Below are 24,130 nucleotides of genomic sequence, written 5' to 3'. Positions count from 1 at the left end.
GAATATTCCGAGAAGACCAGCGCAGGCGCTGACTTAACCCCTTATTGTGTGAATTCACAGAATGACCACTGGAAGAACCATGGTTACAGGTAAGTAACCCCTCTTTTTTATTTAGATAGGTTAATGCTGTCAAATTGAATATGACTATGCATTTTGCTTTTGAGCATCAGCAATGTTTGTATATTTAATAATCCATAAATTCTTTATGATCTTGAAATTACTGTATCTTGAAACCATTATATTTTTCATACTTTGATTGTAGAAGTTTTCTTAAGATAATAATGCTTGTGGTTTCAGATAAATGTGGAGTTCATCAATTTTCACTTCATTTTTCTTTCTCACCAGTTTATCCTGTTAAATGTCAAACAGTCAATGTAATGTTATGGAAGATTAACTCACTGTCTTAGTTTTTATATATCTTATTTTGGCTCATTTTCTTTGCTTATTCTGAAAAATAAACAAACATTTCACTCTAAATCCTAATGAAAGTATAGCTCTTATTTAAAACTAACAGAAACTTTGTTCTTTTGGTATGAGGGCTCATTATTGTAAATAAGCTATGGCACAACTTGTAAAAATGAGTTTTCATTCTGATATTTCCTCAGTATGATTTCCATTTTTTCTTGACAAAAGTGCTGCTTAAAATTTCAGTTTTATTTCTCTGCAGCTTTATAGATAGGAGAGACTCAATCTGTCTTCCTGTGAGACATTTGGGATTACTTAGTACTTATGAAAGGCCAAAGAGGGAAAGCTTAATGGATTGGACACCAGTGTTTTATTTCTAGAATTCAGCTTAGTTCAACTTAATAATCAGTGTTATCAAGTGGTGAAGCTTGAAGCTGGAGTGTTTGCAGTCAAGTGAAAATGTTGTAATTCAAGATATTTTTTGGGAAGGAGCTGCTCCTGTAATAGGAGTAAACTTTGCTGAAATGTGAATATTTCCAGACTAGAAGGTAGATTTGTAATAATCTATTGATTTATTTAAACTATTTTTACCCCATCTGTCTCTTAAAAATTTACTCAAAATTTTGGTAGAGCTACGGTCTGTAGTGAGTTGACTTGTTAACTTAATTTAACTTCCACATTGTGTAAAATGATAAAAAAAGTGATACAGAAATGTTTCTGTTACCTGTTACTTAAACTTGTAGGGGTCAGCTGTCCGGATGGATCATGAGGCATCTAGTGTTATGAATTCTAACAGTAGTTATTCAGTTCCTCGAAGACTGACAAGTCACCTGGGTACCAAGGTAACCAAAGATTTCCAAATGTTCCTAACATTACATTTTACAATCAAAGTATACTTTATATAAAGTGTTTTATTGTTTAGATTTTCATACAAAGCTTAATGGGATTTATGATCAACATCAGACGCTCTCTCTGTCCTACTTTACAAGATACGAATGGGTACAAAAGACACGAGACTTCCTTCAGTTGGTGTCACCAAAACTGTAGTATGTCTCAGAAATACAGTGGTGCCTCACTTAACGACATTAATCCGTTCCGGAAAAAATGTCGCTAAGTGATTTAATCGTTACACGATTTTTAAAAGCCCATAGAAACGCATTAAAACACGTTTAATGCGTTCCTATGGGCTTCGAAACTAACCTTAAGCAAAGATCCTCCATAGGGGTGGCCATTTTCGGTGCCTCTTAAGTGAGCAAAACAGCGGGCGGGGCATTTTGAAGCCGCCGATCAGCTGCTTAAAAGCATTGCAAAAGTGGGAAGGAGCAACGTTCACATCTGCTCTCCTTATCGAGGGAGCCATTTCTCCTTCTCTCTTTTTTTAATCTCCCGCCCGGCTGCCTGAGCCTGCCACTGCTTTCCTTGACCAAGTGTGTGTTTGCACATGTGTGTGTGTGTGTGTGTGTGTGTGTGTGTGTGTGAGTGTGTGTGTGTGAGCATGTTCCCCTTCCCCTCGCCCCAACGGAGCCCAAGGCCGGAGGGCCGGGATTGGCTGCCCAGGGCCCTGAGCTCTGCCTGCTTGAGCCTGGCTTGGAAGAGAGTGAGAAGGAAGGGAAGGGAAAAAAGACAGAAGGCAGGGGAGGCGAGGAGAAAAAAAAAGAGAAAAGAGCGGGTGCTCCCTGTGCTGCCAAATCTGGAGCAGCAGCAGCAGCAGGAGCCTGCTGGTCTGAGGAGGAGTCAGCCCCGTAGCCCTCTCTGCTCCTTGGGCGCAAGGCAAGGCAGGCGGGTGTGTGTGTGTGTGGTGGAAGGCGGCGCTTCTTTCCCCACCGCTGAGCAAAACTGCCATTTGGAGGGCGGGGGACGGAGGCAGCTGTATGGGAGGTCTGGGGTGGAGAGTCTTTGACACCCCCCCGGCTCGGAGGGGCAGGAGGTGGCCGTGTGGGTGTCCTGATGGCCCAAGTGGCCGCAGAGGCTTTCCTTGTGAGATGGGGGGAGGACGGACTCCAGGCTAGAAGGCGAAAGGGGGAAGCCGGCGGAGGAGAGAGCGGCCGGTGGTTGTGGTGAGGACTCCCAGTGGAGGGTGGGCTTCCACGGGATCCCTTGGCCCGGATGAGAGGCTCCCCCTTAGCCCGCTGCTGCTCTGCTCTCCTCCGGGTGGATCCTCCCACCTCCTCCCGAACGTGCAAGGGTCGCTTTGCCATGATCGCAAAGCGATTTATCCCCATAGGGGCCATCGGTAACCGATCGCTCTGGCAACGGCCAAAACCCCGTCGCTAAGCGATTTCATCATTAAACGGAGTGATTGGTAAGCGTGGCACCACTGTAGTTATTGTCTCTTGAGCATAGTTTGGATGTTATTCATTGTTTCATAGTCCCGTGATTTTTGGGATTCCTGAAGTTGCTTTGAGATTATTTACTATTACTATAATGTATTTAATAGTCATGAATAATAATTATGTCCATCACATTCTGTTAACCTTAAGACCAGAAATGAATGTTTTTCATCTCAGTTTAACTCAAAAGAAAGTATATGATTAATACTATATATGAAAATGGAAAACCTTAACATTTTGAAGTACAGTGGTGCCTCGCTTTACGATTGCCCCACATTACGACGAATCCGCTTAATGATGATCTTTTTGCAATTGCAAAACAATGGTCTGAATGGGGGAATTTCGCTTTGCAATGATCGGTTCCCTGCTTCGGAAACCGATTCTTCGCAAAATGTTTTTTGAACAGCTGATTGGTGGTTCCAAAATGGCCACTGGCTGATTAAAATGGCTCCCCGCTGTGTTTAGGGATGGATTCCTCGCTATACAGGCAGCTAAAATGGCCGCCATATGGGGATCTTCTCTGGACGGTGAGTTTTTACCCCATTGGAACACATTGAACAGGTTTCAGTGTGTTTCAGTGGGGTTTTTATTTTCACTTTACGATGTTTTCGCTTAATGACGATTTTTCTGGAACGGATTATCGTCGTTAAGCGAGGCACCACTATATAGTAAACTGAAACTCAGAATGAAAAATGTACAGTGAAAGAGACTGAAAACTCTTATACAAGAACTTCTGAAATGAGCCCCAGATATGATATTAAGCTCTAATGCTTTCAAAGCCCCTGTATTGAGCAGAGGGCTGGACTCGGTGGCCCTATTGAACCCTTCAAAATTATTTTATGATTCAAAGAGTATTATTTTGTCTGTTTGCATTGTTCATCCCCATTAAAGCAATGAGTGACATTATTTTTTGCATTGGCTCTCATGTTTTATGCTGCCTAAAATTTATTTGTTTGTTATACTATAGTTAATGCTATAAAATTGTATATACAGTGGTACCTCGCAAGACAATGTTAATTCATTCCGCGAAAATGCTGTCTTGCGAAAACATCGTCTTGCAAAACGCGGTTCCCCATTGGAATGCATTGAAATCTATTTAATGCGTTCCAATGGAAAAAACATCATCTTGCGAAAATCATCCATAGAAAACATTATCTTGCGGAACGCGGTTCCCCATCGGAATACATTGAAATCTATTTAATGCGTTCCAATGGGGAAAAATCGTTGTCTTGCGAAAATCGTCCATAGAAAACATCTTGCAAAGCACAACAGCGATCACAAAAACCAATCATTTTGCGGATTAATTGTCCCGCGAGGCAATCGTCTTGTGAGGCACCACTGTATATGAATTTTGTTGCAGAAAAGTCTTTAACTAGAATCAGTTTTATGCATAGGTCAATCCAAAGTTGCTTTTTCTGATGTAAAGATTTCTTCCTTGTGTCCTTTATAGAAGGGAAAGGAGGATGGTTTAGTAAATGTTCACATTCAAAGAGGCTCTTGAAGGAAGACTTTGAGTCCTTAAATCACTGATTATTGTTTTTTTTGTTTTTGTCAAGTAATGGTTGTTAAAACATGTAGTACAGTATTGCTATGAATACACTGATTTCAACAGAAAATCCACTGAGCACTTTTCAATTATGGGAAATAATTTGAGTTAGAAGTGTGCAAATTTGTGTTTTTAGATCACAACTCCCAGAATGCCCTGGTCAGCATGGCTAAAATGCAGATATGCATACATCTGATTTAAATTACTATACAGTGGTGCCTTGCTTTACGATCGCTCTGTTTAACAACAAAATCACATTATGATGAACTTTTTGCGATCGCTTTTGCAATCACTTTACGATGTTTTCTATGGGGGAGTTTCGCTTTGCGATGATCGGTTCCCTGCTTCGGGAACCGATTCTTCACAAAACGATGATTTTTGGACAGCTGATTGGCGGTTTCAAAATGGCCACCGGGTAAACAGAATGGCCCCTGCTGTTTTCTGGGACAGATTCCTCGCTGCAAAGGCAGCGAAAATGGCCGCCCTATGGAGGATCTTCTCTGGACGGTGGGTTTCCAGCCCATCGGAACGCATTAAATGGGTTTTAATGTGTTTCTATGGGCTTTTAAATTTCGCTTTACGACGTTTTCGTTCTACAGCGATTTCGCTGGAACGAATTAACGTCGTAATGCGAGGCACCACTGTACATATTTTAAACAGTGTGGAAATCTTGGCATATCACTGTGTATAACCAATGATTTTAAAAGAGAGAGAGAGAGAGAGAGTCATTTAAAAAGTATTGATTCTAGGATCAAATCACTGAGTATTAGCAATTTATTATCTATGCAGTGCTTGTGTTATGATTTTATTTATGCTTCTTAGATTTTTAACATTAGAATAAGAAATATGAGCACAATAACATCAGAGCACTGGTGCTGCATCATATATTTACAGAAGGACCTTTCTAATATCTGTCATATGATTACAAATTTGTAACATTAATATTTACAGCTCTAACCTGTGTCATAATAATTGATTGGCATCATATATCATATAACTTATAGCATGAATCTTAGAAAGCAGAGTTTATAGTTACGGTTTTGTGCAAGCATTCAAGCAACAACCATTGTATAAGTTATGATTCATTTTTCTGTGAAATTTCTTATGTCAATGAATAAGACCTTCTGAGCAGAAAATGTAAGACCAGTTTCCAAACCTGAGAATAACCTATTTCACACTTTCTTGAAAATACCTTATCCAGTATGTATATACATGAAATAAATGATCCTAGATCTGTGCTTCCAGCATTGTAAAGTACTGCCTATATTAAGGTTAAATACAGTGGTGCCTTGACTTATGAACGCCCCTACATACGAGCATTTCGACTTACAAACAGCTCCAGTCGCAAAAGTTTGCTTCGACTTGCAACTGGAGCTTCAACTCAACAGAAAAAACACAGAGAAAGCAGGAAATTTGAACTTTCAGTTAACCTTTGGCCATCGAAGAGGCTGCTTGTCTGCTGCCTCGCTCACCCTAGTGATTAGTGAGTGTGGATATGGAGAGAGACTTCAGACTTCCTGGTACTGTACTGTATGCACTGTTGTTGTTGGTTGGGTTTTTTTTTTTTGGCTTTTTTTTAATTTTTGATTTTTGGATTTGGGCTAGGTTGGGGGGTTATATTTCTGTGCTCTGATGGGTCTTGCAGACCCTTTCTGCAAGGGTCTGTGCTGGCCGGTGTGCTCTAAAATGGAGTTTAGACTCAAGTCTCTCCCCCCCCATTGTCTTCTCTCTCTCTCTATGCCCCCTCCTATGCTGAGGGGGTCTGTTTGCTGGAATAATGGTTGCTGGATTCTGTGGCTCCTAGGGTGGGTTTAAAAGGTGCTTGGTTTGGTTTAAAATGTGTTTTGTTTAAAAGTTGCTTGGTTTGGTTTAAAATATGTTTTGTTTAAAAATTGCTTGGTTCGGTTTAAAATGTGCTGGTGTAAAATGTGCGGGTTTAAAATCTATTTTAGACTCCAAACTCTCTCCCCCTGATTGTCTTTTCTCTCTCTGTCTTTTTGTGCTTAAAAGCATAAACCTTTGTCTGAGGGGTCTGTGTGCCCCAGTGATGACCTTCTCTCTTTCCTCTTTTCCCCACTGTTCCCTCCCTCCCTCCTTTCCTGCCCTTTTTTAACCTAAGTCATCTTAGGTTAAAAAAAATTCTTCCCCTAGTGGTAGAGGACGGATTAACCGGTTTTGCATTTGTTCCTATGGGAACTAATGCTTTGACTTACAACCGGCGCCTCTACATACAAACAAAAACAGCTGGAATGGATTAATCGGGTTTCAGTGCATTTCAATGGGAAATGCTGATTCGACTTAAGAACATTTTGACTTGGTCCGTCCAATGCTTCTCAATGAGAGAGAAAAAAATTCACCAAAAATTAACGATGCCTCAGAACAACACCAAATTAAGTTTGCTTACGTTTCACAAGCTGGTCTATCGATGCCAAGCATTTAAAACAGGTTTCAAACAGTTTAAGGCACTTTTAAATGAGTGAAAAGAGACATCGTTGTGCGAAAATTCCCCATAGGAAACATCGTTGTGTGAGGTGGCAAATTTTTCAGAAAAAGCCATTGTTGTGTGAATTTATCGTTGTGTGAGGCACTCGTGCGAGGCACCACTGTAATTATCTAAGCTGTACTGACATCATAGGTTCACTCAGCAGCTTGAACTGTCAGTGGCTGATAGCTACAGATGCAATTGTGTACCATCTACTTCCACAGTGGAGGGTGGAAGACCTGGCAGAAGATTAGCATGTTCTGCTGGGAAAAAACAATCCTCAGTTCTTAATCTTAGTGTTTTAAAATATTTAATATATTTATTATCTCCACCCTGTGCATGTTCAAAACAATTTACAATAAAATCAGAAAGAAAAGGAATTACAGCAATTTCAAAACTAAAATCTTGCAGTGAAGCAGAGGAACTTTATAAAATCAAAGAGTATCCATAGCCAATAACAGCTTGACAGAGCAGTGCCTAAAAGGGAATGATGAAGAAGCCAGTTTAACCTTCCTGGGAAGGGAATTTCATAACTGGGATGGATGGTGCTACCCAGAAGGCCCTGTTTCTTGCTCTATCCAACTTTGCTCTTCCAGGAGATGGAATGCATAGCACAGTCTCAGATGAAGGGTATAAGATCTGAGCAGGTTCATATCAATGAAGGTTTCTCTGAAACATCCTTCCCTTCTGTCATTTTTTTAATTTTACCTTTGAAATATTTTTGTAAGCATAAAGGTGTTTTAGCAGCTTAGAGAGTATGCGTAGCTGTATTTTGTATCACTGGGGTTTTTTTTTGTAATATATAAAATCTATCCCTCAGACAAAAAACAGAACAAAACAAAAAGAACAAGAACAAGAGATAAAAACATTGTGGCACCCGTACCTTAAAGACTAACTGATATATTTTAGTGTGAACTTTTGTGGATCAAGTCCACTTCCTCAGACGTATGAGTTTTCATGGACTTGATCCACGAAAGCACATGTTAAAATATAACAGTTAATCTTTAAGGTAACATAATGTTTTTGTCGATTGTTTCTGTTTTGTTCTTGTTTGTTTGTTTGTTTGTTTGATACTGTTGCACACTAATATGGCTACTTCTTTGAAAACCTACTTAATATATCAGTTTTTGGTAATTATTTCAACATTCTAGAATGGTGCGATCAAAACAGCTACCATTATGCTAATACTGGTATTTCATAATGTGTTAGAAGATTGCTGTAAAACCAATAGTTTGAAAAGAATGTCAATAACCTTTTTAAATTTATTTAATTATTTTTGAGATTTTATATTCGGCAGAATGAGCAGTTGCACACTGTTTCCTATTAATTTTGGTCATCTGGTTTTCAGTGCTTCAGTTTAGCATTTGTTTGCTAAATAAAAACAGTACTGTACAGAATTTTTATTCATTTTGAGTGTAATTTATGTCTCATATTATACAATATAGTATGGGAAAAAGACTATTTGTTCTCTAAAGATACCTTACTAGAATAAGTTAAGTAGGTTATTTCTACATTTCAGAGGCAATTATAGATTGATCTTTTCATTCTAAATACCCGAGGAGCTCTTAGCAGCAAAGAGAGTTTTTGGATGTTAAATGTTTCTCACTTTTACATTATGAAATGAAACTTATTTTAATAATCAATGACCAGTCTGATTCACAGCTATTTGAAGTCAGGCCAAAATATTCATGATAGTGTATGTTACTCACAGTTTAAAAATTTCTGATGTTTTCCCAAAATCATTTGCTTTTTCAGGTTGAAATGGTGTATTCATTGTTGTCAATGTTGGGTACACATGACAAAGATGACATGTCACGAACTTTGCTAGCCATGTCTAGCTCCCAAGACAGCTGCATAGCAATGCGTCAGTCCGGATGCCTTCCTCTCCTCATCCAACTTCTGCATGGCAACGATAAAGATTCTGTGTTGTTGGGAAACTCCAGGGGTAGTAAGGAAGCCCGTGCCAGAGCCAGTGCAGCACTGCATAATATCATTCACTCCCAGCCTGATGATAAACGAGGCAGACGAGAAATACGTGTTCTCCATCTTTTAGAACAAATCCGAGCTTACTGTGAAACATGTTGGGAATGGCAAGAAGCACATGATCAGGGCATGGACCAAGACAAAAATCCAAGTATGTTGATGATAATGTTTATCCTAATCCTAATAGCTTTCAAAATCTTTGTGAAATGCTATTTTATGTTATAGTTCAAAATGTTAGACTTTTGCAGCATAAGCAATTATAAGCAAAGTGAGAAAAGTGACTTATGATTAGGGATAGACTGCCTAATTCAGCCCATATTGTTATTGTAGTTCTACTCCATTCCCACATTAATTGTGATTTTCCAAAAATCTGTTAAAATATATATTTAGATGTGGATTTCTAAGTTAAAGTATATAAAATATGAAATTCAATGGAGAGCTGCTAAGTTCCTATCTGCACATTTGTCTAAGAGATTTTGATCATACTGGAATCTTCAAAGGAAAAATTCCTTAAACATTCCTACCTGCAATATAACGATATATCATTGACTTAGTGTGGGACACTGCTCTAAGTGGTTTACAAAGATAAAATTTAACAGTAACCCCAACCACCAAATGAAACAAATAGAATAAATACCTACATAAAATAAAACCCCAGATGATGGCAGACTATGGAAAACCCATGTGTAGAGAGACTTAAAAGAAGATGCCCTTAAATGCTTTCTGAAACAATCATGTCTCTTGCATTCTCTTAAAGGATGAGAGAGAGTAGGCCTGATGGACTTCTACCTTTATTCATTATAGTAGGGGCCATGGCTGACGTTCTGTGGGAAAGATGCTCTGATAAATAACAAAAAGTTATTTGAATATCCAGATTGGTGCAATTTAGATATCCAAAATTAATATTTGGATGAAATTCAATATATGTATAAATCAGCTATTTTCTACCCTGTTTTCCTGAAAATAAGACCTAACCTGAAAATAAGACCTAGTTTGATTTTTTAGGATGCTTGTAATATAAACCCTACCCCAAAAATAAGCCCCAGTTAAGTGAAACCCCACCCTCCATCTTTGTGTAGCAACCAGAAGAAGATGACATGACTGTATTTGAATAAATGTAGATGGTTTTACATGAAAAAATAAAACATCCCCTGAAAATAAGCCTTAATGCATTTTTGGAGCAAAAATTAATATAAGACCCTGTCTTATTTTCAGGGAAACATGATATTTAAATTATTCTCGAAGGCTTTCACAGCTGAGATCTGATGGTTGTTGTGGGTTTTTCGGGCTGTTTGGCTGTGTTCTGAAGGTTGTTCTTCCTGACGTTTCACCAGTAAAACAGACCAAAACAACCAGAAAAATCAGCAGTAGCTGATCATGCCCTGAAACAAGCTGGACATGAAATTCTATTTCAAAATATTGAAGTACTGGACAACACCAGCAATCATTATGTTAGACTGCGCAGGGAAGCCATTGAAATCCATAAACATCAGCATAGCTTCAACAAAAAAGAGGAAAGTCTGAAACTGAACAAGGCCTGGCTTCCAGCATTGCAAAATACAGTGGTGCCCCGCATAGCGACATTAATCCGTTCCAGAATTAATGTCGCTATCCGGAAACGTCGCTAAACGGAACAAAAAACCCCATAGGAACGCATTAAACCCTGTTTAATGCGTTCCTATGGGGCAAAAACTCACAGTTCAGCGAAGATCCTCCATAGAGGTGGCCATTTTGAAACCGCCGATCAGCTGTTAAAAAAGCATTGCTTTGCCGTGATCGGTTCCCCAAGCAGGGAACCGATCATGGCAAAGCACCGCCAACCAGCCAGCCAGCCAGCCCAGGAGACACCGGGCGTCCTTGGGCGGCAGTCGAGCGAGGGCTCAGAGGCAGCCGCCGGGGGAGGGAAGGGGCGGGCCATCCACCCAGCGCTCGCTCGCCAGCCAGTCAGCCCGGGAGACACCGGGCATCCTTGGGTGGTGAGCAAGCGAGGGCTCAGGAGGAGGCCCGCTGGAACACCCGGGCCTTGCCCTGATTTCTGGCTCTCCCCGAGCCACCCCTTACCCCTGTCTCCGCCACCGCCGCTGGGAGGAGGGCCGCCGAAACACCCGGTCCTTGCCCTGCCTCCCAGCTCTCCCCGAGCCACCCCTCACCTCTGGCGCTGGGAGGAGGGCCGCCGGAACACCCAGGCCTTGCCCTGCCTCCCGGCTCTCCCCCAGCCACCCCCTCACCCCAGTCTCCAAAACCCCGCCGGTCAGCTGGGGGAAGGGATGGCTTCCCCCCCCCCATCCTCCCAAAGCCAGCATTTTCGCCCAGCTCAAGAGGATGGGGAGGAGTAGCCCTTCCCCCCATCCTCCCAAAGCCCGCATTTTCGCCCAGCTCGGGAGAATGGGGGGGAATCCCTTCTTCCCCCCCATCCTCCCGAAGCCCGCATTTTCGCGCAGCTGATCGGCGGGGCTTCGGGAGGATGAGGGGGGAGACCGCTTCCCTGCGATCATCCGGAAGCCCCGCCGATTAGCTGCGCGAAAATGGGGCGACGGGGAAAAATCGCAAAATCTTCATCGGTATGCAGATTAGTCGTTTAACGGGGCACCCGTTAAGTGAGGCACCACTGTACAGCCTGCAGAAAGTCAACGAACTCTACCCAGCCACAAGGACCAAGGATCATTGCACAAAAGAGACCAGCTAAAGACACCCATCAACCACAGAGACAAATAATCTCTCCCACTTATCACAACAATACATCCACAACACTCTAGCCGCCTAGAGTGGTCTTGTAGACCAGATGGGTGGGGTACAAATCAAATCAAAACAAAAAACAAATAAATAAAAACACGCTGATCACCCTATCTCCTGAAAAGGACAAAAGCTGTTCCCACAGCTATAAATACTCAACTATCCAACAAACAGCAACAGAGCATGGACAGAGTTCCTACTCCAGTCCTCTGAAGATGCCGTCCATGGAGACTAGCAAAATGTCAGGAAGAACAACCTTCAGAACACAGCCAAAGAGCCCGAAAAACCCACAACAACCACAGTATTTAATTGTTTCTTGGAACTCCTGCTACAATAGGGTGCCATCTAGAAATACCGGGAATGTTCTGGAGAATTCTCACTTATTATATGTGTTAGCATTCTTGATGCATGCAACTTGGTCTCTTGGCTTCTCCTGCATACTGGAGCAGCTAAGCATACCTTTATCCAGATTTTTTTAAAAGCAAAGCAAAGCGTGCTGCTTATATACCGCCCCATAGTGCTTCAAGCACTCTCTGGGCAGTTTACAAGTTAATTATGCAGGCTACACATTGCCCCCTCCCCCAGCAAGCTGGGTACTCATTTTACTGACCTCGGAAGGATAGAAGGCTGATTCAACTTTGAGCCAGCTACCTGGGACCCCAGGTCGTGAGCACAGTTTTGACTGCAATTCAGCAGTTTAACCACTGAGCCACGAGGCTCTTTTTTTTTAGCATGTTATATGAAGCATGGATTATGGCTTGCATGGGAAAACAATCCATGTGCTTGGCTTATCAGAGAAGAGGCAAGATAGAATTCTACTTCACATGTCATGCTAAATCATTGACAGAAGGTCTGCAGTTTGTTTAACCACTCCCACTGCAAGTGGGAGTGGCCAAACAAACATACACAAGCATATTGCTAATAAATTGTAAGCCAGGGTTATAACTAGTTTTTTTGTAAAGTAGGCCACTGCATTCATGATAGTAAAAGACGGTCAGAAGGTGCAAATGGCATTATTTCTGATTAATTCAGATCAGTCCAACAATCTTCAGTATGTTGCCTGTGATAGATGTGCGTAGTAATAATGTAGGTTTATAGTGTTCCTGACTTTAGTTCGCTTTATAGGGAGAAATCATGAAATATCTATGCCTCAGCCATTTATTTATATCTATAATAATAAAAAATCATCATCATCAATTGCAGAGCTGGGATGGACCCAGTGAATCATTGAGTCGTATGCCTGGACTCACTGATCCATAGGGTGGAATCATTGAATAGCAGTGGGGAATGGAACTCGCAACTTCTGGCTCCATAGCAAGATACTTAAACCATTGAACTATCCAGCAATTCTAATACCCTGTTTCCCCGAAAATAAGACCTAACCTAAAAATAAGCCCTAGTATGATTTTTCAGGCTCGTAATTTAAGCCCTACCCCCAAACTGTAGTTGTATAGCTTCTTTTGTGACAACATTGGCAGCTGAAATTGCCAATATGTTAAGCAAATTATACAGAATAAAACTACATAATAATAGTACATAGCTCAATATGTTGAGAAATAAAATTAATTGAAAGAAAATTATGCAAAGTATAATTATACAAAGATACAAGTTCAGCAGCCTAATATAGACTACTGAACAGCCAGGAAATGCCTATCTAAACAATACAGTCTTAAACTGATGCTGTAAAGAAAACATTCATGTTGCTTTACTAGCCTCACTGGAAAGGATATTGCAGAACATGGATACAATTACAGAAAACTTCCTGTCCAGCTCCTTAGTAATATCAGCCTTGTTGATTATCAGAGTATGGAACAAAGTTTTCCCTGGAATCTTTCTGAAGGACAAAGAACATATGAATAAAGATGCAAAGGCAAACATCCTCTTGTATGAAGTTAAACCTGTACCAGTTGTGGTGACATAATTAGCCTCAGTTTTTTATGCTCATTAGAAGTTTTCAATTTCATTGCTCTCTCTCTCTCTCTCTCTCTCTCTCTCTCTCTCTCTCTCTCTCTCTCTCTCTCTCTCTCACACACACACACACACACACACACACACACACACACACACACACACACACACACACACACACACACACACACACACACACACACACACACACACACACACACACACACACACACACACACACACACACACACACCACGGGTTCTGAGGCTCTCTTGGGATTCTTGTTGGCTTGGGGAAGGTTTTGGGAGCCTCAAAATGAGGGGGAGCAATGGCTCCTAAGCACTTGATGCCACCAAAATCGACACCAGATCTACGAACATTCCTAGGAATTCAAATGTATTATTTCATTATGTGTGTGATCCTATCAAAAGCAGGGAAAATTCCTAAATACTCAGTGCCTGACATAGCCCACCAGTGACACTTTCATATTGTATGTATATGGCATCCAGACACAGAATCAAAGAAATTTGTCCCGTCTCCTAGATTGCTGTTTCTGGAAAATGTAATTTTTGCTACATATATCCCACAGAGCTATTCGGACCCCTGGACCCCACCCCCCATGCCCCTTGACTAGTAAAAAAAAACTTTTCCCATGAAAAATGTCATTTTTCACTCTTTTAAGCCTCCAGATGTAGTCCTCCCGCAAGCTCTTCCAGTGCCCTCCTAGAAGGGGAACAGAAGTGTAGAAACTTGGAATAGCTATTTTTGTCTCCTTTTCTCACATTTTTGGTACATGGAGTGAACCTTGATGGGTCCTGGAATAGAAAAAAATATTCCCCAGACTCTTCAGAGTTGTTCACCACAATTAACGGGGCTTCTGTTATTCCAGCTCAATCAGGTGTGAAGTCTGAGTATGCTGAGTCCATCATTGCATAACTGGCAGGCTTCAGATTTTTTGTAATCTGAAAAGACCACACAATTATGTGATAATTAGGCTGCATTTCATTTGTCTAATAAACAGTTTTAAAAGCTGGCCTCTAATACTTGTGTTGTTTAATTCTTAATTGACAAAGTAAATAAAAAAATATTTTCCTTGTACTAACACAGTGCCGGCTCCAGTGGACCATCAGATCTGTCCTGCGGTATGTGTTCTAATGAAGCTTTCCTTTGATGAAGAGCATCGGCATGCAATGAATGAACTTGGTAAGATCAAAAGGATTACACTGCAAGAAAATGAACTTTTCTCCTCTCTTTACAGGAAATCCTATCTAATATAGAAGGCTTCTTTATATTTCCAACCAAGTTAATTGTTTGTTGTCCTGTTTGGGAGTGTGTTTCAAAAGAGGTAGATCTGTCCTCATTCTGTTTCAAAAGGGACAAATGATCATTATACAAAATGTCAGGATTCTAGAGTCTGAATATTTGTACAGTTAAGTACTTTTCTATCCTCATAAACAAATTTACAAATACCGGCAGAATACCTGTTAGCTCTGCAAACCTTCCCCAAAGCTGTTATTATATTAGCATCAAACAAAAAATATATTTCAGAAGAAAGTAAATCTTTTACAGTTCCAGAACAATATTTAAGTTACAAAAAGGACATAATTTAAATAGTACAAAATCATTTTTTTACAAAATGTAGATTATAAGTATTCAGTGTGTAGGAGAAATTTGAAACAATTCCCCCTAGAAATATGATTTCAGAAAAGCTATGGTTTTGTTTCTATGTATGTATGTATGTATGTATGTATGTATGTATGTATGTATGTATGTATGTATGTATGTATGTATGTATGTATGTATGTATGTATGTATGTATGTATGTATGTATGTATGTATGTATGTATGTGTTTAGTTTAGTTTAGTTTAGTTTAGTTTAGTTTAGTTTAGTTTAGTTTAGTTTAGTTTAGTTTAAAATATTTTACCCTGTCTTTCTTCAAAAGGACACAAGTAGCTTGCATCATTAAAAGAGAGTATTTAAAGCTAAAAACAGTGAAATATAAGCAATATCAAAACACAGTCAAAACAGTAAGGTAAAACAATCCCATGTAAAAACCCCATTCAGGCAGCCAGTCACTAAAGGAAAACTTGTCTAAAGAGAAAAATCTTCACCTGCTTGTGGAAGGAGAATAAAGATAGGGTCAGCCTAGCTTCCTGTGAGAGGGAGTTCTAAAGTCTGGGAGCATATACAGTGAAGGTTCTCTCCTGTGTCCCCACCAAATGCACCTATGAAGGTGGCGGAACCGAGAGAAAGGCCTCTCCTGATTACCTTAATACAGGGGTCAGAGAACTTTTTTACCTTTTACCCCCCCCCAAAAAAAAATTATATACGCTGACATTACACCCTTGATTTGAAAGGAAGGAAATCATACATTATTTGAATTCAAAATATTATGGAATCTACACAGGCTGTGTACGGAACTAGCAGGATGCACCAAATTTAATAAAGATGTGCATTATTTTTGCTGGAACACATTGCAATCCAGCCATGGGGTGGTATAGGGAGTAGTAAGGTGTCCAACATACCTAGCAAGTTGCATTAATTTTTTGCTAGCTCGCAGAGGATTTAATCATCATAAATGGCTGCCAGAGTGGTGCTAGCAATGACGTGTGTGCTAGAGACAGCCAACGCAGAGTTGGGGGGGGGGCTTTTCCTACCACTTCAATCATTCTGTGTGTGGTGTGCAAAAAGGAACAAACCAGGCTAAAGATCATGTCACCCACCCTGGTACCACAGCCCAATATCAAAGGATCAGTGTGCTATTTTTTTTTTTTAAATCATCAATGGAAAACACAGCAGTTTCACTTCCAAACAAACCAGACTTGTTCCATTTTTTTCTAATTGTATTGTCATGACCTTTAACGCTGAACATGCCAACTGAAGCTTACAGAGTATGAAATGTCACTTTTGAGGTTTTTGCAATTTTTCTGAGCATTGTTTGGTCTGGCCATGGAATGAATTTGCTTGGATAACTATTTCTGGGAAGATTGGCAACTGTCTTGAATGTTTTCCACTTGTGAATGATCTTCCTTACTGTAGAATGTTGGACTCTGAGTTGTTTGGAAATGGCCTTATAACTCTTCCCAGATTGATGGGCAGCAACAATTGCTTCTCAACGACCACTGCTGATGTATTTCCTCCTTGGCATTGTGCTAACACATACCTTAATGCTCCAGACCAGCAAACTGCCAAAACTTGCTGCAGATCAATTACTCAAGGGCATTTGGTTAGCAGCTCGTGGCTTAATTCCTATGGAAGCTGTAAGGGTGTACTTGACGTCTCCATTTCGGCTTTAAATCACGACAAGGTGTAATGCCACATGTTGTTCGTCTGAGCTTGTCGTTATCTGATTTTCAGATCTGCTAAGGACCAGATGATTTTTATTATGTCCTGATATGTAAAAACCATAGAATTCAAACCATGAAAAAAGGAACCTTCTAAAATTTAATCTCCACTGCACTTAGCTCTGCAGTTTCTGCTGAGAACAGAAGTCGGAAGTGTGTAGCAACCACGTTTCTCTATTTCTCATCCCCAAAGCAGACAAGAGTAGCATAGTTTATTCCCAAAATCTGAATGCCAGTCTTTCTGCTCCTGGTCCTACTTTGACTGCAGCACCAAACAAAAGACTCTGGGTTTCTTTATTGAGTCAATCCATCTCATGTACAGTCTTCCTCTTTTTATTTATTTATTTATTTATTTATTTATTTATTTATTTATTTATTTATTTATTTATTTATTTATTTATTTATTTATTTATTTATTTATTTATTTATTTATTTATTTATTTATTTATTTATTTATTTATTTATTTATATCCCACCCATCTAGTATATTCTACCACTCTGGGCGGCTTCCAACTTCACTGCACTTTTTCCTGCATTGCTGCCTTTTTCAGTGAGCTTGTCTTCTTATGATGCCACTGTAATACGGTATCCTTTGTTTGGTTATTTTAGCTTCTAATGAAAGCTCACACTTAATTTGCTTTATTTATCTTTCTAGCAAGTCATAATAGGTTTGTCATCACTTTCCTCCCAAGAAGCAGGTGTCTTTTAATTTCTTGGCTGCTGTCACCTTCTGCAGTGATCATGGAGCCCAAGAAAGTAAAATCTGTCACTGCCTCCATATCCTCCCATTCTATTTGCCAGGAGGTGATGGGACCAGTGGCCATGATCTTAGTTTTTTTGATGCTGAGCTTCAGACCAGTTTTGGCCCTCTCCTCTTTCACCCTCATTAAGAGGTTCTGTAATTCCTCCTCACTTTCTGCCATCAGAGTGGTATCATCTGCACATCTGAGGTTGTCAATATTTCTTCTAGCAATCTTAATTCTGGTTTGGGATACATCCAGTCCTGCCTTTTGCATGATGTATTCTGCATATAAGTTGAATAAGCAGGGGGACAATATACAACCTTGTCGTAGTCCTTTCTCAATTTTGAACCAATCAGTTGTTCCATATTTAGTTCTAACTGTTGCTTCCTGTCCCATATATAGATCCCATATATAGATTTCTCAGGAGATAGATAAGGTGATCAGGCACTCCCATTTCTTTAAGAACTTGCCATAGTTTGCTGTGGTCCACACAGTCAAAGGCTTTTGCATAGTCAATGAAGCAGAAGTAGATGTTTTTCTGGAATACTCTGGCTTTCTCCATAATCCAGCACATGTTAGCAATTTGGTCTCTAGTTCCTCTGCCCCTTCAGAATGTAGCCTGTGCTTGCATCTCGACCAGCTCCTGGGTGGACAGATCCTGGTCATGGCCCTCCACCAGTTCAGTAATGTCCCCCTCTGTGACCTCAAGGCCCATGTTCCTCCCCAAGGCCACAATGTCCTGCATCACTGTGGACTCTGGTGCAAGCGCAGAAACATCAGTAGCCACACAGTCTGGCCAGAGCGTGCGCCATGCAGAGTTCAAATTCCTCTGGCTGATGCTCTCCCAGGCCGTGGCGATCAACTTCAGACAGATGATGTCAAACTCCTCCCTCCAGAAATCATGCAGGGTGAGGCTGGTGGCATCGGTCACCTCAAAGCAGTGCCGGAAAAGCTCCTTTGTGTACCTTTTCTTAAAATTGGTGATGACCTGCTGATCCATCGGCTGGAGTACCGGGGTGGTATTAGGCAGCAGGAACATGATCTTGATGAAATTGAACTCCTCCAACAAGTCGTCCTCAAGGCCTGGAGGATGGGCAGGAGCATAATACAGGTGTATGATGGGAAGAGCTTGGCCAAAAGCGTGATTGACCCAGTCCACAAAGAGGATGCATATGACCCAAGCCTTGGCATTGGATCGCCACATCACCTTCAGCTGGGCTTTGTCCACTTTGTGCTTCTTGAAAGCCCATGGATTCTCAGAGTGGTACACCAGCATGGGCTTAATCTTCAGGTCCCCGCTGGCATTGGCGCAGAAGAGGAGGGTGAGACGGTTCTTCATGGGCTTGTGGCCAGGCAGCTTGCTCTCCTCTTGTGTCAGGAAGGTCCTTTTGGGCCTCCTCTTCCAAAACAGGCCAGTCTCGTCACAGTTTAAGACCTGCTCTGGACGGTAGCCCTCTGTCATCACGACCTCCAGGAACTCCACGGCAAAGTCCTCAGCTGCAGTAACATCGGAGCTGGCAGCCTCTCCATGTCTCACCACGTTGTGGATGCCGGATCTGGTTTTGAAGCATTCAAACCAGCCTCTGCTTGCCTTGAACTCTTCTGGCTCAGCTGAGGTTCCAGGCTGTTGCTCCATGAGGTCCGCATACAAGGCCCTGGCCTTCTCACAGATGACAGCCTCAGTCACTGTGTCCCCTGCATGCTGCTTCTCTTTCATCCAGAGGACAAGGAGCTTCTCCACCTCCTCCAGGACAGCTGGCCAGTTCTTTGCGATCCTGGTGACCCTCCGCGCTGCATCCGTGGCAAGGATCTTCTCCCTCATTGCTACAATTGTGCCGATGGTGGATCGATTCCTGCCGTACTCCCTGGCGATGTCCGCGATGCACTTGCCTCCATCGTACTTCCGGAGGATCTCTTTTTTCATCTCCAGGGTCATCTTCTCCCTGGTCAGCTTGCCGACCTCAGCAGAAGCAGGTTTTTTGGGACCCATGTCAGCTGTTGCTATGTTTAAAAAAAAGTCAGTGCTTTACATCCATTTCATCTTCCCACACCTGGCCAAAACTGCCCTGGACAAACAAGTGGCATAACACACACACCCCAGCACAAGCTAAGGAAAAAAAACCACAGGAAAACAAATCCAGACCTACCTTTTGATGTCCCAGAAGCTATGGAGAGCTACCCTGCAGGCCACACCACGCCACAGGACCTCCAGGAGAAGAAATTATCTCTTGCTGTCCCTGAAGCAGCAAACTCCACTGCAGGCCACGCCACGCCACAGGAGGATCCCTGACCAAAGAAATTTTGAGAATAATTAGAGTTAGCATAACTACATCCCCCAGCACAAGCTAAGGAAAAAAAACCCACAGGAGAAGAAATGCAGACCTACCTCTTGCTGTCCCAGATGTTCTGGAAAAGTCCACCAAAGGCCACACCACACGACAGAAAGGAATGACTACAGTAAAAAAAACCAAACTTGGCATCAGACTTTTGCATTCAAACCCCCACAACAGAAGCTACTGTAGCCCCTAAGATTCCCCTGCAGGGTACCCAAAATTTTAAATCACATTTCTGCACGCTTCTCCCAAACAGAACGAATGCAATAGCAGATCCAAATTCTCCCAGGAAATACCATTTAAAGTGAGACTCATGGAACATTTCCCTCCCAACCCAGAAGAAAAACAACCAGTAAAAATTTTAAATTCAGATTTTAAATTTAAAACCCCAATCCAAGAACCATGCATGCACAGAAGAGCAGGAAAATTAAAATGTCTAGATTTGTCATCTCTCTGTCTCTCTCTCTCTCTCACACACACACACACACACACACACACCACACCACACCACACCACACCACACCACACCACACCACACCACACCACACCACACCACACCACACCACACCACACACCCAAAATTGTCTACAGAGATTAAGGTTTTGCGACATTGAGATTGGAAGTGGCTAGAAGTCCATTTCCAGTTTGGAAAAATGGGTTTTTGGAAATGTGAACAGAGTCAAATGGATATGTATTTATAAAGTGAGTCAACACTCCTGAAGGAATCCTGTAACTACTGTTCGTACTTTTTTTTGGCTGGAAAAAGAGAAGTCAGGGCACTACAGAATCAGCCTTGAGGGAGATGGACATGGTCTCAAGGTTATACTTTGGCCACTTCTGCCTTAGTGTGGTGATTATGCTAACCTGGGAAATGCACCATGAACTCATAGTGAACATTTGAATTTTTCGTTACTGGGTTTGCTTCCGTTTCCATCAAATGCTTAAAACTCTGTCCGACCATTTATACTGTAAGACAAACATTTCCTTGAAATGATAGTGACATTTTTAATTATTCTCTTTTCTGACTTTTGAGAAAACTAATTATTTCTAACATACATTTTAAATCATTTTTACAGGAGGCTTGCAGGCTATTGCAGAACTCCTGCAGGTAGACTGCGAAATGTATGGACTTACTAATGACCACTATAGTGTCACATTAAGAAGATATGCTGGAATGGCTCTGACGAATTTAACTTTCGGAGATGTAGCCAATAAGGTGGGCTATAAATAAGTCTTTTACTGCTTAATACTTTTAAGGTTTGGAACATTAGCTGTTCTACATATAAAAGTCTGCGTACAGTAATTTTAAGCTATCATTATACAACTGGGCATGGGGCAGAAAATACAAAAACTTAGGTCTGGAAGGAATTCTTGATAGCTGAAGTCTGTTAAATTTGATAAGCTGACTGGTACAGGCACATGTCTCTCTGGCTAGTGCCAAAGGAGTGGTGGAAATCTAGGCATCTGAGAAGTTAAGTGAAAATTGGAATTCTTTTGCCTGGAAAGTGCATACTTTGGTGCTTCCTGGCTGGTTGTTTGTCCTCACACCTTATGTAGCTCATGAATTATTTTAATATATATATTTTTGTACCTGTACTTTATTGAGATTCTTGAAACTGCTGCATTTGGAGTCTTCTAGTTTTTTGCATGTGCATTTTTAGCAAGTTTTTGGGTGCTGATTGTGTGCATGTAAGGTTTGGGAGGCAGCTAAGTAAGAACAGATGTAGTTATCAAGTGGACCTAGACTATGAGAAATGTGAAGCAATGAAAGGGCAAATAAGATGAAATTGTTTTCATCTTATTTGCCCTTTCCTTGCTTCACATTTCTCATAGATACTTAAGTTGTTGTCTGTATTTCTGGTCTCTTTTTGGGATGCATCTTTTCTCCAGGTGATAGTTCTGAAATAGTGTAGAATAGAAAAATAGAAAAACAAATGGAAAAAGATCACTCATGTAAAACTTTACCTAGCAGAGAACGTCCAGTTCCGTTGCTGCCTCTGGATGTTCAAGACTCTAGAAACATCTTGTAAATTTCCTCTGATAAGGTACCTGAGTCTTTGCCTGGTGAAGTCATATCTAGCCATAGTGATTCATGTCATTATCAGTTGTAGATGTGCTATATATGTGCTATATATGAATTTGGAGAATTCAGAATGTGGCCAACAAGGTTTGGGCAGGGAAAAGAAAATAACCAGTATCATTCTTTCTGATTTTGTAACAGTTAACACCAACCATCAGTTTGCTTCCAAAGTCAATTTAATATGCTTATCATATTTAAATCCTGGGGAGGATGTTTATCTGCAATTGCACTTTTTCTTATGAGTCTCTGTAAGAAAGCATTTCCATTGTAGAGGGCCTTTTCCTGGTTCTTCATCAGAAATGCAGTGACTGCACAGGGATTTCTCAGTTGTGTAGACTATGGAATAGCTTGCTCAGGAAGGTTTCGTTTTGTTTTGCTTGTGTGCAGCAAAGACAATTTTATTCCAGTTTGATGTTTAATTAATGTGGTCTTTTTCATAAACATTTTAAACTCCTGCTGTTTATTTCATTTTCCTATTTGTTTTAGCATGTACTGTATTTAGTGTTTTATCTTTATTGCTGGCTGACATGTATGCACGTAGTACACAGAGTATAGAAAAATAATATATTCTATATTGTTCTTTGTCCTTTAACTCTGCAGATAACATAATTTAATAATAAGACTGCTAATAAGGCTGCTTAGCTGTTTTTATACAGTGTTTTTCTCTTTTCTTTTTAAAAGGCTACCCTTTGTTCTATGAAGAGCTGTATGAAGGCTCTTGTAGCCCAGTTAAAATCTGAAAGTGAAGATTTGCAACAGGTATATCCTTTTTCTTAATTTATAATTTCTGCTACTGCATATTTCATGTATTTTCTGCACCATTTAGGTTAGCAAATTTTTCTTAAATCTCTCATCCCCAGTTTCACATCATTTTTCTCCAGTTTACCCAATTCCATTTTCTTAATGTTCTCTGTGTCCAGGCAAACATTTTCTATGCCTTTCAGATGTTTGGGATCATAACTTCAATAATCCCTGACATTATTTATGCTGATTCTGATGTATGGGAGCGATCCCAAAGCATCTGGAAGGCACCAGATTTCAGAATCTTCAGAATCACACCCAGGAAGCAATATAAATAACTTAATCTTACCCAGATCTATTGAGAAACCTGTTCATGGATTCCTTTGTAGAATAACATAGTTTTTCATATTAAAATAATGAAAAGCGATAGCATTTTGCCTTCATTTAATAGGATTTTTTAATTTTAAGATATTGGCTGGCTGCCTATTGTTTGTCAGCTGGTCCTCAGTAGTTGTTTTCTGGCATTTCATAAGTACCAAAGATTAGCAGGAAACTGTAAGATGTGTACAAGTTAACATATAGTTATATTTTTACAGGTCATTGCAAGTGTCTTAAGAAACTTGTCTTGGCGAGCAGATGTCAACAGTAAGAAGACATTGCGTGAAGTTGGAAGTGTTAAAGCATTGATGGAGTGTGCTTTAGAAGTTAAAAAGGTCAGAAGAATATTTTCAGTGTATATTGTCAAGAATTATTTTCTATGTCTGTTTTCTCCTTTATTTTACAAAATAAGAATATAACAGAATAAAACTAGCTTCCCTCCACCAAGAGAAAAGTGTTATATGGAGCTCAGTGGTAGAGTGTTTCATATAGACAATCCTATACATACAGTGGTACCTCGCAAGACGACGACCTCGCAAAACAACGAATTCGCCTGACAATGAGGTTTGCCATTGCGCTTCGCAAAACAGTGTTTCCTATGGGGGAATTTTGCTATACGAGGTTTCGGTCCGGTCATGTTGGTTGCCCGCCTTTTCGTTGTTATGAGCAGCATAGAGAGGGCCTGCTGCTCCCTACCCGGGCATTGAGGCCATGTGGAAGTCTGCGGCAGGACGAGGACAGCCGGCGCAGGGACCGAAGGCATCAGAGAAGATGAGCAGCTTTGGGGGGGGGGCAGCACCAGCTTCCTCCCTGGTGGTGACAGCGCGCGAGCATCTCCACAGTACATAATACAGGTGTATGATGGGAAGAGGAATAATCTGAAGGATTTTAACACCAATAACATACAATGGTGCCCCGCATAGCGAGGTTAATCCGGTTAATCGCTATAAGAAAACATCACTAAACGGGATGGAAAATGCCATTGGAACGCATTAAACTTAGTTTAATGCGTTCCAATGGCTTCTGTACTCACCGTTAAGTGAAGTTTTCCCCATCCACAGCCATTTTCGCGCCCTCGCTAAGCAAGGGCAGGGCGCGAAAACGCTACATGCGGCCATTTCGG

General features: G+C 40.9%; 1 protein-coding gene across 3 annotated transcripts in view; it reads left to right on the top strand.

Moving 5' to 3' along the window:
* APC (APC regulator of Wnt signaling pathway) overlaps positions 1-24,130 on the top strand; it is a 107,043-nt gene that overhangs the window by 67,547 nt on the left and 15,366 nt on the right. For all 3 annotated transcript variants that reach the window (XM_020780014.3, XM_072992455.2, XM_072992454.2), the window contains 6 exons: positions 1,149-1,247; positions 8,519-8,897; positions 14,495-14,590; positions 20,885-21,024; positions 22,570-22,647; positions 23,226-23,342. In XM_020780014.3, the coding sequence (XP_020635673.2) occupies positions 1,149-1,247; positions 8,519-8,897; positions 14,495-14,590; positions 20,885-21,024; positions 22,570-22,647; positions 23,226-23,342 (909 nt within the window). The remainder of the gene's footprint in view (positions 1-1,148; positions 1,248-8,518; positions 8,898-14,494; positions 14,591-20,884; positions 21,025-22,569; positions 22,648-23,225; positions 23,343-24,130) is intronic.

This window comes from Pogona vitticeps, chromosome 2, assembly GCF_051106095.1.
Source record: "Pogona vitticeps strain Pit_001003342236 chromosome 2, PviZW2.1, whole genome shotgun sequence".
NCBI lineage: Eukaryota > Metazoa > Chordata > Lepidosauria > Squamata > Agamidae > Pogona > Pogona vitticeps.
The sequence above is the reverse complement of the archived record's forward strand: the minus strand, read 5'-3'. Positions and strand labels throughout refer to the sequence as shown.